The sequence below is a fragment of the Abramis brama genome (genome assembly GCF_963993115.1).
Source record: "Abramis brama genome assembly, chromosome: 19".
Classification (NCBI taxonomy): Eukaryota; Metazoa; Chordata; class Actinopteri; order Cypriniformes; family Leuciscidae; genus Abramis; species Abramis brama.
In genome coordinates, this window is record NC_139981.1 from 29,872,375 (window position 1) to 29,887,055 (window position 14,681).

Below are 14,681 nucleotides of genomic sequence, written 5' to 3' on the forward strand. Positions count from 1 at the left end.
CAAAATACACACACTCATCGCTGCACCCCTAAAATTTCCAACAATTAATTTAACCTACACAGGAAAGTTTTCCCAGATATTTTGCAAAAATGGGGCAAAAAAAGTTCCTGAACGTAATGAATTATGGGATATGACATACCGCTCTGAAGTATGGGGATGGGTGATGATGTGATACCAATACTTTTGTTACAATTTTACCAATACTGATTATTACTTACTGATTTTTACTTAAGTGGGGTTGTGATTTTCCAAAATAATGTCCATTTCTAGAAGGAAAAAAAAAATCATTTTTCTATGATGAAAAAATATCATTACACTTAAAGGCAAATCACTACATACAATAATTACAGATTTATCACAAAAGCATTAAAAAAAAAAAAAAAAAATGTGTTGTTTGTCCATGTAGTGCTACCTAGGCAGAAAAGGCTATTTCCTATGGCCTCGTGCTATGAAGCGGCTAGTCTACCAATGAAGACAGGCATTGGATATAGAAGATATTGATACAGATATAGAAGAACTGTCACTCACCTGTAATGAAACCAATTAATGTCATCGTTTCAAAGTGGGACCCACCTTCTGAATGTGTCTGAAGACTAGAGATATGGGAGTTATGGTGGCGCCGAAACGAAAACACATTCTCTGGGGGCTGCTAAATAAACTTATGTCATTCAGAGTCACAATGAATGACATTTCATCGGGAGCTGACTTGAAAAATACTAAAGTAAAAGACGTTTGAACTTAAAGTCAAAGGGCAAGCACACAGCATTTTTTAATGTTTCAAAAAATGTTTCTTCTGTATACTGCTCGGTTGCATTACTGCTCTAACAATTAATTTCAGTTTTCAAATCATACTGTTATAGGCCTATTTACTGAATAAATGAGAATATTTTATGAAGACATTAACTTTTCTTTCTACATAGTCTTTTTCACTTCCACTAGTAGTCGATTTGTGCATATGGTGCATATTTCATTTGCATTTCCTTATAACACTTCTTACAAAATGCCTACATTAAGACAGTGACACAATATAATATTTCTCAAATGAAAAATGTTCAAAATGTCTTATAAATGTACAGGGAGGCATCTGGGATGGCCAAGCTAAAAAGATGTCCTTTAGATTGAGGTGGTTTCCCAAATAAGGACCGAGTCCACAAGTCAAGTTTGTGAATAACATGAATGTTATGACAGAAGCAATAACAGTGTATGCAGGTTACATCAGAACAATGATCAGATGAATCCAAGCCCTGTCTGAAGTCAGGCTTAGACTTACTAAAGAGGTAATGAAATGGTGACTTGTAATGGAGTCATTTTCACTGGAAGGCATCTGTACTGTTACTTACGGTTTTCAGGTACCCTTACACCCCTGCAAACACTTAATATGAAGCAGATTTATTCTGTGAGATGAAGAGACTCAAACACTTGGTTTCTGCATTTGGCCTCTTGCTATTTGTGGAATAATGGACTAAATGTTTCAAGATGGCCCCGACAATGATACTGCAGCACTTTGAGCCATTTAGTGTTTTTGCCCCCATACTATAGTATCCAGCAAGCTTCACTGATCCAAGTTACATACCCTTTTTCCCCCTCTTCCAGCATTGGAAATTTAAGGTAGATAAACTTTAAATTTGAGCATATTTTTTGGAATGGGTTCACAAAGGCTTTTTTTTTTTTAAGTGGTTAGAAACCATAAGGAAGTAACTGACGGTTACATTTAATCAAACCCAATAATTTGGCATGCATGAACACCACTATGAAATGAGACTTCAGCTCAACTGTGGCTCAATTATGTTCCCTAAATGCCCAAGGACACAACCACATGTAAGCAAGGTCATGAAGGCAAAACTAGTCATAGAAGCAACAAGTTTTCTAATGCTCTCAAATTTATTTACTCCATTACAAATACATTTATCATCTTCAATATTCTTCATCCTCCTCTCCACAGTCCTCAGTGGAATCGGCACCAACCTCCTCATAGTCTTTCTCCAGGGCAGCCATGTCTTCCCGAGCCTCCGAGAACTCGCCTTCCTCCATCCCTTCACCCACGTACCAGTGAACAAAAGCCCTCTTTGCGTACATCAGGTCAAACTTGTGGTCCAGGCGTCCCCATGCCTCTGCGATGGCGGTGGTGTTGCTTAGCATGCACACGGCTCTCTGCACTTTGGACAGATCCCCTCCAGGCACAACGGTGGGCGGCTGGTAGTTGATTCCCACCTTAAACCCCGTAGGACACCAGTCTACAAACTGGATGGAGCGCCGAGTCTTGATGTTGGCTATGGCGGCGTTGACATCTTTCGGAACCACGTCACCACGGTACAGCAAACAGCAGGCCATGTATTTTCCACGGCGAGGGTCACACTTCACCATCTGGTTTGCTGGCTCGAAGCAGGCATTGGTGATCTCCGGTACAGAGAGTTGCTCATGGTAGGCCTTTTCAGCTGAAATGATAGGGGCATAGGTGACCAGTGGAAAGTGAATGCGAGGGTACGGGACCAGGTTGGTCTGGAACTCTGTGAGGTCAACATTTAGGGCGCCGTCAAAGCGCAGTGACGCAGTAATGGAGGACACAATCTGGGCGATGAGCCGGTTCAGGTTAGTGTATGAGGGACGCTCGATATCGAGGTTTCGCTTGCAGATGTCGAAGATGGCTTCGTTATCCACCATGAAAGAACAGTCTGAGTGCTCGAGAGTGGTGTGGGTCGTAAGAATCGAGTTGTAGGGCTCAACCACAGCCGTGCTGACTTGCGGGGCAGGATATACAGAAAACTCCAACTTTGACTTTTTACCGTAATCGACAGATAGTCGCTCCATCAGCAGAGAAGTGAAACCAGAGCCGGTTCCACCACCAAAACTGTGGAAGATCAGGAACCCTTGCAGACCGGTGCACTGGTCCGCCTAGAGAGGAATCAGAGGGAAGAGAGGTGGGTATTCAAATACAGCCAGTAATCTTGCAGAGGTCTTTAAAGGGTCACCACATACACTTAACCGTTTCAAAAGAGGGGTGTTCAAAATAAATGCCAAAGAACTTTTCAGTGAACGGTTCTTAAAACATGCATTTTCCTAAGAGTGAAAAACATTAAAGGGTAACTAACAAAAAGACCCTAGGTTGCATTTTGGCAAATCTACTCAAGGCAAACTTTCATTTAAAAGCATAATTAGAATGGAAACGCCACTTTTAAGTTGGACCATATTTTCGTTTTAGGTTAAATGCCTTGTGAATGGGGCACTTTTATGATAGCATCAAAAATTGCTATTTTTAAAACACTAAGAAGGTTCGACACATGAAACTTTGCTCGAAGTATCACCAAGGGCTCTACACATGAACTCGAGCATTGAGAACATGGTGTACAAAGAGTTCACTAAAAAGAACAACTCCTGTGTTCTGGAGTTTCCAACAAACTGTGTTGCCGTCCGCCAGCATTTTGTCAGTCAAAAATAGTCGATCTCCGTAACAGGGAGGATAGTAAAGATGGAAGGCTCCTAAAGCTTACTTCAATATAAATGAAAGTGACACGTGGCGGCCAAGTATGGTAACCCATACTTGGAATTTGACCTCTGCATTTAACCCATCCAAGTTAATGCACACACATTAGGAGCAGAGTAGTGAGTAGTTAACACACACTGCAAACGTGGATACACACACCCAGAGCACCCAGAGTGTTACCCTTTGTGTGGCGCCCGGGGAGCGATTAGGGGTTAGGTGCCTTGCTCAAGGGCACCTCAGTCATTTCCCACCGGTTCTGGAATCGAACCAGCAACCTTTGGGTTACCAGTCCAACTCCCTAACCACTAGGCCATGACTGCCTAGTGATAAATTCACAGATCATTTGTTTTGTCGTTAGTGAAAATCAATGTTGACCTATTTGAAAAGGGATCCTCGTATAAGAAACAATACTAAAATTCAGAGTCAGTTCGCATTCGGAAATCATTTATTTTTGACTGTCAAAAAGCTGGTGGACACAGCTACAGCAAGTTGTTCAAAATCTTTCTTTTTAGTAAACTGTGTACACACACACAATGTTCTCAATGCTCAAGTTCATGTGTAGAGCCCCTGGTGATACTTTGAGCAAAGTTTCATGTTGTATCGAACCTCCTTAGCGTTTTAAAAAAGTGATTTTTGATGCTATCATAGAAGTGCCCCATCCACAAGGCATTTTAACCTAAAACGAAGATAGTCAAACTTAAGTGGCGTTTCCATTCTAATTATGCTTTAAACGAAAGTTTGCCTCGGGTAGATTAACAAAAAGAACCTAGGTTGCATTTTGGTGAGTGTTACCCTTTAAAGAAACTTTTGTGCAATGGCAATACACAGACATTAGTATCTGCAGTTCCATGAACAACCTTTAAAGAACCTCAAAATTGAAGAGTGAAAACTCACCATTTTGCGCATCCGGTCGAGCACAGAGTCTACGATCTCCTTGCCAATGGTATAGTGACCACGAGCATAATTATTGGCGGCATCCTCCTTGCCACTGATGAGCTGCTCAGGGTGGTACAGCTGTCGATAGTGTCCGTTGCGGATCTCATCTGAATTTCAAACAAAAGAGAGAAGGATATAAGCTACACTGGATATACAGCAACAAGAGTTTTGAAAAGGAATAAGATTAAAAAGCCTGAATGGAGTTCAGTCTCACCAACAACTGTCGGCTCCAGGTCAATGAACACTGCACGAGGAACGTGCTTCCCAGCACCCGTTTCACTGAAGAAAGTGCCAAAAGAGGAGTCTGCCAGTATGCTGCCATCTACAACAATGGTCCCATCTGGCTGGAAGCCATGCTCCAAGCAATACAACTCCCAGCAAGAGTTACCCATCTGGATACCTGCTTGACCAATGTGTATGGAAATGCACTCCCTCTGGTTTGCCCAAAAAAGCAAACGCACAACATTCAGACAGTTGAAGAGGTTAAGCAGTAACAATAAAGTAAAGGTAACAAGCAATAATCTCACCATTATGCTCAAGTATCACAGCAAGTAGGAATTAATTCTGAGCCTTTAAACCCTGGAAATATAAAACATACTCTTAATACAAACTAAGCTACCAGAAGTTATTAACCATTCCCTTTCTAAAAGAAACCTCCTCACCTTCACAGCTACACCAAACCACCCACCTGATCTTCATTTATATTCGTCTCAAATTAGGGCGTGGCTCTTAATGAACCCCACCTGAGATAATGCTAACAAGATCATTCCCAGCAAACACATTTACGTGGCAAAGTCTGTGGGATGTTGCATTTCTGCTATGGTAATGTCGCTGTCTACATGCTTGCAACATTTAACGTATACTTTACGTATATATTTTTTTAATGCTAGATAGGCCTATAGATATCCCCCATTTAGCATTTTATGTTTTGAGGTTAATTTTCAATTAGTCAGATATTAGATAATTATATACTTTTTAGATATTGTTTATCCTTATTATTTAATAATAATTATTTATTATAATTATGAATTATTATTTAAATAATTATATATATATATATATATATATATATATATATATATATATAAATCAACACCTGCAAGTGTACACTTTGAAGAGTAAAAATGACAGAAGGTTATGTTAATTCAACTCTATTATATGGTAATCAAATTGCGCTTCCAAAAGTCATACATTTGTGGATAAAGAAAAAAACTAAATAAACGAATATACAAATTTATTTTAAGTATAATAAATAAAACATAAAAGTTCAGAACAGTTAATGAACAAAACCGGGTTCTGTACATGGCAGACAGTCAGGGACGTGCGGTCAGGGTAGGCAGGGTAGGCAGTGCCTCACCAAAGGAAATGTTGACATTAAATTTATTAATTCCAAGAACTTTATTAATTCACCACATTATGATTTATTTTATTCCAAATATTAATTTTTGTAACAAAAATTCTCAGGAATACACATATAATATACTAATTTTGCCATTGTTTGCTCCTAAAACCATTGTTTCATGCAGGAAATTCAAGGCCATGGCCATTGAGGCAGAGGTTAGCAGTGCCTCTTTGGTCCATAGAACGCATAGATATATACACTAGATGTCGCCTTGTATACGGCAGTTCATTGGAACGAATGCGTCAATAGAGCCGCCATCTTGGAACAGGGGAGCCCCTCCTCTTTAATGCATCAGCGTCAATGTAGGCAAAGGTCTAACGGAAATAAAATCACCATAAATCGTTATGAATGCGATTTTCTAGTTTTTTTTTGGTTCGTTCCAACGGTCAGACATGTATTTATCATCGAGTCCAGAGAAAATTTAAGGTTTTGATATTAAGATAATCTACTTCTTTTTCAAAATATAATGCATAGTGCTATAGGCCTACGTTTATTAGTCACATTCTTTCACTTGAGTAAACTTAGAATGAACTATCGCTACTTTATATATATATATATATATATATGTATATATATATATATATATATATATATATATATATATATATATATATATATAAATTAGCAAAACTTGGCCACTAAATATTTAATATTCAATTATTTTAATGATCACAATTAAAGTTTTAATTTTATTAAATTGAACAAGCGCAACATTTAGCATTCAATCAAATATTCTAAAAGATGTATTATTAATAATAATGTTATTTCAACATAATATCTCGTTATTTCGACATAATATGTGTGCGTGCAACAAGCAAGATGCATTTGTAAATCCGGTGACGCGTGCATTGATTTTTTATTAATAAACTAGTGTTTTCTTACAGTGTTGACTCGGTTTGAATTATTTCGTTTAAAGACATTTCAAGCTTTGTGTATTTTATGTATTTCTCATGTCTGTGTGAGGCATACACTGAGTTTCGTTAAGTTAGGACGAGATGTGCTCCAGTTCACGTGCAATGCAAGTGACCGCGCGGGCGCCTCCATGATTATATTGTCTGTTCGTTATATTTGCTTCTTATTAATTAGGCCTAAATCCAGGCAATTGTTTGATGAAAAAATGATTAAAATTAAGATACAATTTATACAAAACGAAATTCACTTTAAAGAAAGGCTTTAAACAGTTGACATTTTCACAAATTCCAGTGTCCTTCCACACCTCCATCCCCAGGAAGAAACAAGCCCTTGAGCCCACTGTATCCTTGTGCAAAACGTACATAGGATTTGTGGAATTCTATGTATAAGAATGGATGTACTCAGGGTTCGAAATGACTTAGGACTCTTGGGGGGTCCCCTAAAATTTAATTATTAAATTATTACAAATTCTGAAGACTACCTTGCTACACTATATACTGTAGGCAAAATTATATGGACCAATGTTGAAGGTGGGATAATGGTCTTGGGGTGTTTTTCATGGTTTGGGCTAGGCCCAGTATTGTAGTGGTGTCTGGAGAAGTGGCTCCAGAACTGTGGAGCAACAAAGTTACAAGTTCTTTTTCCTCTTTTTCTCTCCATGATGCAGGATTCTAAATTAAGAAAAATAATATTAGCTTCCTAGATAGCTTACCAAGCTCTTACAGTATGTAGGCTATATTCTCATTCATGCTCAAATCACATTCACTTTAATCAACTCACAGACTTGAATTAAGTCCTGGTTATCTTTCGTTATCACGACTGGACAAGTAGGTTGTTAAGCTAGCTTTGAATAACTAGTCTAGCTGCTCGGTCTGCTATTGAAGCTTGTTTCCGACTTTTTATCTCACAATTGCGAGTTTACATCTCGCAATTCTGACTTATTTCTCAAAATTGCGAGATATAAAGTCAGAATTGCGTGTTATAAAGTCAGAATTGCATGTTATAAAGTCAGAATTGCGAGATATAAAGTCAGAATTGCGTGAAATAAAGTCGCAATTGCGTCTTATAAAGTCAGAATTCTGACTTTTTTTTTCTCGCAATTGCGACTTTATATCACGTAATTCTGACTTTATAACACTTTGCGAGTTTATATCTAGGAATTCTGACATCTTTTCTCAGAATTGTGAGATCCCAGCAAGCAATTTTGCGTCTAATAGACGTCTAATAGCCGTCAAAACACAGCCCAGACGTCTAGGCTAAAACGAGGCTAATTTTGGGCTGTCAGTGAAAATCTAATAGACGTCTAAACATAGCCCAAGAATAGACAGCTATTGGATGACTACATATATACGTCTAATAGACGTCTAACCATAGCCCAAGAATAGACAATTAGACAGCTGTTGAATGACTATATTTATACGTCTAATAGACGTCTAATCATAGCCCAAGAATAGACTAGTCATCAATTAGACAGCTATTAAACGACTACATATATACGTCTAATATGGGTCTAGGCTAAAACAAGGCTGATTTTGGGCTGTCAGTGAAAATCTAATAGACGTCTAACCATAGCCCAAGAATAGACCTGTCATCAATTACACTACATATACATGTAATAGACAACAAAATGAGGCATAAGGATTCTTTTCACTCAAATATAACAGGTTCTCATAAATGAAAATCCATCCAAATTAATTGAATATAAAGGATTTATTTAGAACAATTATATTAACAACTTAGACAACATTCAAACATAAAAATGAACAAATAATTGTTAGCTTTATATCCATAACCACCACCCCCTGCTCTCCCTGGCGCTTGTTTAAAATGACCAGAAATTGCATTTTTTATTTCCCATTCAGTCGCCGAAGGAAAGTTGGTCATCACTGCGTCTGCCAAATGAGAAAAAGAAAAATATTATTGCTCAAGAAAAGCATTGTTGACAATCATTTTTAACTAATTACAGTCATTCACTTTTGCTAGGATGCACACTAGAGGTGGCCAATATAGAGTTAACAGAATATAGATTGAGACTATATAATTTATATCAATATAGACAATAATTTATATCAATATTATTAATAAATTAATATCAATAATTGAAAATTTTTACCTGCATAATGGTGATGCACTAATTATATATATATATATATATATATATATATATATATATATATATATATATATATATATACATACATACATATATTTTAGGGGTGTAACGATACACGTATTGAACCATTCTGTACGAGGCTTTCGGTTCGATTTCAGTACGGATTTTTAAACAGAACTGTTCGTTAGACAATTTTTCCTGCTGACCAAAATTTTTTAATTACAAATGTAGGCACATCAAAAAGCGCGCTCAAATGTAAGAGAAATCATAACAAATCGTGACAACAATCGTGCTCTTTCAGGTAGTAAACATATAGACCTGCATTATATGACTGACTGACTGACAGACAAGAACAGTTTGACCTAAAAATATCAAAATTGAAACTACTGCAGAAACAAAGACACCTACATCTTGGATGCCCTTGAGGTAAGCTAAAACATACCAAAATTTCAAAGTGAACTATCCATATAAATCATTCTTTATCACTTACTCATATAACTCTAATGAACATAAAAATATATTATACTTAATAGGGGTAGTTCACTTAAAAAAAAATCATATAAGCATTTACTCACTTTCACTTGGTTCCAAATCTGTATGGCTTTCTTCTGTTGAACACACACAAAAAATATATATTTTGAAGAATGTTGGTAACAAGACATTTAATGGTAGTCATTGACAAGTGTTCTGTATATTCAATTGCTGTACTTTGTTGACTGATTGCTGGATAATTTGCAATAAACAGTGTCTTTAAATCAAATAAAGTGGATTACATCACTCCAGTTCTGAGGTTTTTACACTGGCTATCTGTCTGTCAAATAATTCATATCAAAATACTATAGCTGGTTATTAAATTAATTAACATTTTAAGGCCAAAGTAAATTTATAATCTGATGCATTATGAACCATCCAGAGCAGACCTCTCAGGTCATCTGGGACAGTAGCCAGCTACTTTTATATCCCCAAAGACAAAACAAAACATGGAGAAGCAGCATTCAGTTTTTATGCACCATATATCTAAAACAAATTCACTGAAAACTTAATGTATGCTGCATATTTTAATTATTTTAAGACTTTACTGTTTGCCACTATTATTAATCAGAAAGGAAAAATATGTTTTTATAATTTCTTTTCATGTTGCACTATGTTGCTGTTAAGTTTTATGTAAAGTATAGTTTGAAAATTTGCATTAAATCAAAAACTATTATTTCTTACTCTAATCTAAAAACAAAAATATATTGGTATCTTTAATAATAATAAAAAATATTAATGATAAGTTTCATAGTTTCATGCTTACCACCTTGAATTTAGATACATTTTAGATTAAGAGCACACAGTTGCAATAACACGTGCAGGTAACGTTAACTTGTTGGAGAAAAATAGTACTCTGCAATGGTAATGTTAAAATGTCACGGTTTCTACACATTATAACAACTAACTTTAAACAATGAACATAACAAAAATAACACGTATACTTACAAGATCGAAGTAGAAATTTGAAGGTTTTCAGAGTGTTGCTCGCCCGTTGCTCTCCAACAGTTGCCTCGTGTAAAATAAAATTGAAAATAGCGGAAATGTGTATCGCGAGATCTGGCTAAAGTGATCTAGTCGCGCAATGCCAGTAGTCCCAGTAGTCATGGCTGCGTTCGAAACCGCATACTCAATGAGTAGGTACTTAATTTCAATAAGTACTTACTTAACGAGCGCTAAAAGAGTAGGTACTTTATAGCCAGATCTCGTTGAGTATGAATGAGAACCGGACATCTGCCATGTTGACGTTATCATGTGACCTACGACGCGTTATCACAAGCGCAACAACTTAAAAGATTTGAACGACACGTTTAATTAATCTGTCTGTAAATATCATGATATTGATTAAACTTGCTCCTTTTGTGGACTTTTTGAAGAAACTGCTGCCCATTTATTTTGTGAGTACATTTAGGGTTGATTTAAGTTCTTATACCCTACTAATGTGACCCACCGTTTTATCCTTAACGATATTTATTTTTATTACGAAATCCCAAAATTGTCATCTCTTAAATGTTGTTAATTTCTTTATTTTATATCCAAATATTTTCATCCATAAGCAAAAGTGGCTTACTGCTTTATGTTTTCCTCTTTTTCTTGTTAAATTTAACTCTCGTTTCATCCCTCAGGCCTATAAATAACAGAAAATGCATTTTTTAAATGTATTATATAATTAATTATTTAAGAAAATATATATTTAGATATTCAACCTTATAGGTTTTTTCCTGTGTATAAAATCTCATGTTTGCAAACCCATGAATGATATATATATATATATACATATATATAGGCCTATAGATAGATAGATATATATACACATATACCTCATAACATCAGTAACTCGACAGCCCTACCTAGAACGGTTTTCCTCAGCGTTTGTAATGTCTGCACAAAGGGCAGCTGTGCGAAGATTGGAGAAAACTGTTGATTTTATACTCGAAAAATTTAAGTATCATTATTAAAAATTAATATTACCCCAGAACGAATTGCATTGCTATCCCACCCCAAAACATACAATAATAACAACGATAAATGCTGACCAATTAATTATATTACTTTTTACTGAAAATGATATAATTCAATAAAACAAACAAAATGTAATGTATGTCATTTGAAATAGCTATGCATGAATACACTCTAGATGTGTATATAGCGAACATACCTACATTTTCATTCAAACAATAAATAAAGCATGAATTAATTGTATTTTATTTACTGACAACAATGAGAAATATTAATAAATTAGTTAAAGAATGAATCAAAGTCACCATCACACAATAAACAAATGCATATACAAGTCAACACATGAAACAAAGCTTTATTCAAACTACAATCATGTATGTAGACTACAGGCGCTGAACCCCACATCCTTCTGCCATCTCAACACAGCGGTTCCCATTCTGCGGCTTTATTCTGATGACTCAGCTGACCGCCAGAGGTGAGCCGTTCCCTCGTGCCGGAGGTTGTTGCGTGATGTGTTGTGCTTCACAATCTGAGGCAATAAGGGCAGGTGGAGTGATGGAGGGTCTCATGAGGGCAGGTGGAGTGATGGAGGGTCTCATCCATGGCACCATCTCCAGGATTCAGCTCTGGGCTCCTCATCCTCAGTACTCACACCAGTCTGCTGACATTTCAGATGCTGCAAAAATGCACAAACATAACACAAAAGCAGTCATTATTTTTAGAAGACAAAAATGCTTTTTTTCCACAAATGCCGCCATCATCTTTCCTTGCAGGTCCTGCTCCACCACAACAGCTGTGCAGCAAATGCACAGAAATCAAGAATCAGAAAAGTGCTGTAGTAGCTCAGTTTGAAATTACAATAATTTAAATAAACTACAACTTAATATTTAAATAGTTGTTGTTATTCATTTCTGTAATGTCACAAAGCCTTTGATGGCAGCATTCAGCTTCATGAGACTCACATACCTCTGTGATTTATGAGCTCAACACTACATTTACATGTTGAGGTTGTTTTAACTTTTTATCCTACATAAATGTTCCTTAATTTATCAACAGTACTAATGGACAAATAAAATAGATAACTTATGTTTAGTTACTTTATAGATTGGTTCTACATAATAGCACACATCACTCAGATGCCTATTTCATGTCTATTAGACGTAGTAATCTGCAATTCTTATAGAAGAGTTTCTTGCCAGATATTAAATAGACATTTAGTAATTGTATTTAAGATGTATACGGTTTAAAATGTATGCAAATCCACTTTGGAGACGTATGTGTCCTTACTGGAGCTTCTCTGTTAGCTATATGTAAGCTGCTCATCCTATCCCATAATAAAATGTGATTTACAGCAAAATCACAAATATATAGCGTCTTTACACCTTCAACAATTCAACAGTTTACTGTACAGTAGTTCAACACATGCGATCATTTGATTTGTAAAACTCACATTTGAAAACAGTCTCGTCCGTCATCCTTTCCGTCACGTTCGAGTATGACCTATCCTTCTTCTTCTTTTTTATGACGTATCCTCTCGCGTGGCCTCCTGGGATAGAAGAGTATCCATCGGTTGAGCACTCAAAAATTTGTCCAGAATCAGTAAGCCATCCGGGAACTTCTCGCCTACTCTTTTATGAATATCGATGTTTCGAACGTACTGCTTCCTTCACGTACTGTTTTCGCCTACTATATAGTAGGAAAGTAGGCATATTCGAACGCACTTAAGTCCGAATCTCGCGATAATTAGTACGTCGCCCAGGTAATTCTCGCCTACTCTTTTGGATTCGTACATACTTTTTCGCTCGCCTACTCTTTTTCCCATACTAAATAGTAGGGAAGTATGCGGTTTCGAACGCAGCCCATGTCTCAGTAGTGTTTCGATTGTGCCATCTAGCGGTTGAGAAATGCAATTGCATTTTATTTAATTGGAAATAATAGACAGTCATATCGTAGATTGTGTATGAATGTTATGTTTATGTGTGACAGCAAACATTAAGCTGTGTGAGCGAAAACATTTTTAAGACTAATATTCTTATACTATATCGCTGGTCTGAATCAGGGCTATAGCCGAGCCGTACGTAGACCAGATTGCCTTGATTTCGCCAGGTGGGCTAAAGCAGACCGCATATAGCCCGTCCAATTCGGAGCTAAATAGTGACTACAGATCGACCATGTCATGAAATGACACATTGAACCTTGTAGATATCATTACCAATGCGAACATGATGGAATATCAACCATTTCATGCACTGCCTGGCAAAAAACTACAATTAATCAGTTTTGACTAAAAGTGGGCTACAATAGCCGGGTCTGAATACGAGCTAAATCGTGGCTACGCACAGCCTACACATATAACATGTAAAATAAAGCAAACCAAACAACTTGTAATCACAGTTGACTTTGCTTACATGATGGAATATCATACATCTCACAAGTTATTTTGGGAAAAAAAAATATTTATCCAGATTAAATGTTATTTGGGCTAAAAGTGGGTTACACATAGACGGACTATATCGGGTCTATATTTAACCGAGACGTTGAAATGACGGCTATTGCTTGCTGGGATATAAAGTCCAATTTCAAGTATATTTAAGTATATCCAATTTCAAGTTTATATCTCATAATTCTGACTTTGTAACACACAATTGCGACTTTATATCACGCAATTTTGACTTAATAACACACAATTGCGAATTTATATCACGCAATTATGTTTTATGTATTATAACCTGCAATTTCGACTTAGAAGTCAAAAATTACCTTTTTTATTTTTCACTCTGTGGCGGAAACAAGCTTCCATAGTCTGCTGTTAGCTGGCAGATCATTTGGCTTCATACACGTAGCAAGAAACGTTGACAAACGTACTCTTCTAATCATTACACCTAGTTAATGCAACTTTGGATAGGCTATAGGAACTCGAACTCCTAATATTTTAGGCTACTATATGCAATTATGGAGATATAAACATAATCGAAGCACTTACAGGATTTTCATTCAGGATTTCACTCTTTGTGAGGTTTCGTTTTGCCGCGTTCAGCTACAGTGCGTGTCTGCGGGAGCACCACAACGACGCCAAAGGATGAGAATGCGTTGCAATCTGTGACGCTGTATAATAGGAACTCACTCGGCTATTAGTTGCCCTGATTGCTGCCTCGCGCTAGGAAACAAATTAATTACTGTTATAAATATAAAACGTCACTAAAGACCTATAATTTTCACAATAATTTTTAATGTTAAAAAATATTTGTCGGGGACCCCCCAAAATCCCAAAATAAATTCTTATGGGGGGTCCCTATGACTTATGGAGGGTCCGGGACCCCCCAGACCCCCCTCATTTCGAACCCTGG

The 14,681-nt window shown here is 36.6% G+C and overlaps 1 protein-coding gene and 2 long non-coding RNA genes across 3 annotated transcripts; all 3 read right to left on the minus strand.

Annotated features, from left to right (window-relative positions):
- Positions 1 to 1,862: 1,862 nt before the first annotated feature.
- On the minus strand, positions 1,863 to 5,085 carry tuba4l (tubulin, alpha 4 like). The gene is made up of 4 exons (XM_084094048.1): positions 4,945 to 5,085; positions 4,632 to 4,851; positions 4,376 to 4,524; positions 1,863 to 2,892 (listed from the first exon to the last, which is right to left on the minus strand). The coding sequence occupies exons 1-4, from the start codon at positions 4,945 to 4,947 to the stop codon at positions 1,915 to 1,917; spliced, it is 1,350 nt and encodes a 449-aa protein (XP_083950174.1). The 5' UTR covers positions 4,948 to 5,085; the 3' UTR covers positions 1,863 to 1,914.
- A 3,419-nt stretch (positions 5,086 to 8,504) lies between these two features.
- Positions 8,505 to 10,855, minus strand: LOC311070181. Its single transcript, XR_014603631.1, has 3 exons — positions 10,324 to 10,855; positions 9,420 to 9,452; positions 8,505 to 8,623 (listed from the first exon to the last, which is right to left on the minus strand). It is a non-coding gene; the product is annotated as an uncharacterized lncRNA (long non-coding RNA).
- Positions 10,856 to 11,672: 817 nt separating this feature from the next.
- Positions 11,673 to 13,196, minus strand: LOC311070198. The gene is made up of 2 exons (XR_014603638.1): positions 12,785 to 13,196; positions 11,673 to 12,010 (listed from the first exon to the last, which is right to left on the minus strand). It is a non-coding gene; the product is annotated as an uncharacterized lncRNA (long non-coding RNA).
- Positions 13,197 to 14,681: the final 1,485 nt, after the last annotated feature.

Coding starts and splice junctions, on each gene's coding strand:
- tuba4l (XM_084094048.1), bottom strand. Junction 4,525..4,631: donor CCTGGAGCCGACAGTTGTTG/GTGAGACTGAAC, acceptor TTTGAAATTCAG/ATGAGATCCGCAACGGACAC. Junction 2,893..4,375: donor TCGACCGGATGCGCAAAATG/GTGAGTTTTCAC, acceptor ATTCCTCTCTAG/GCGGACCAGTGCACCGGTCT.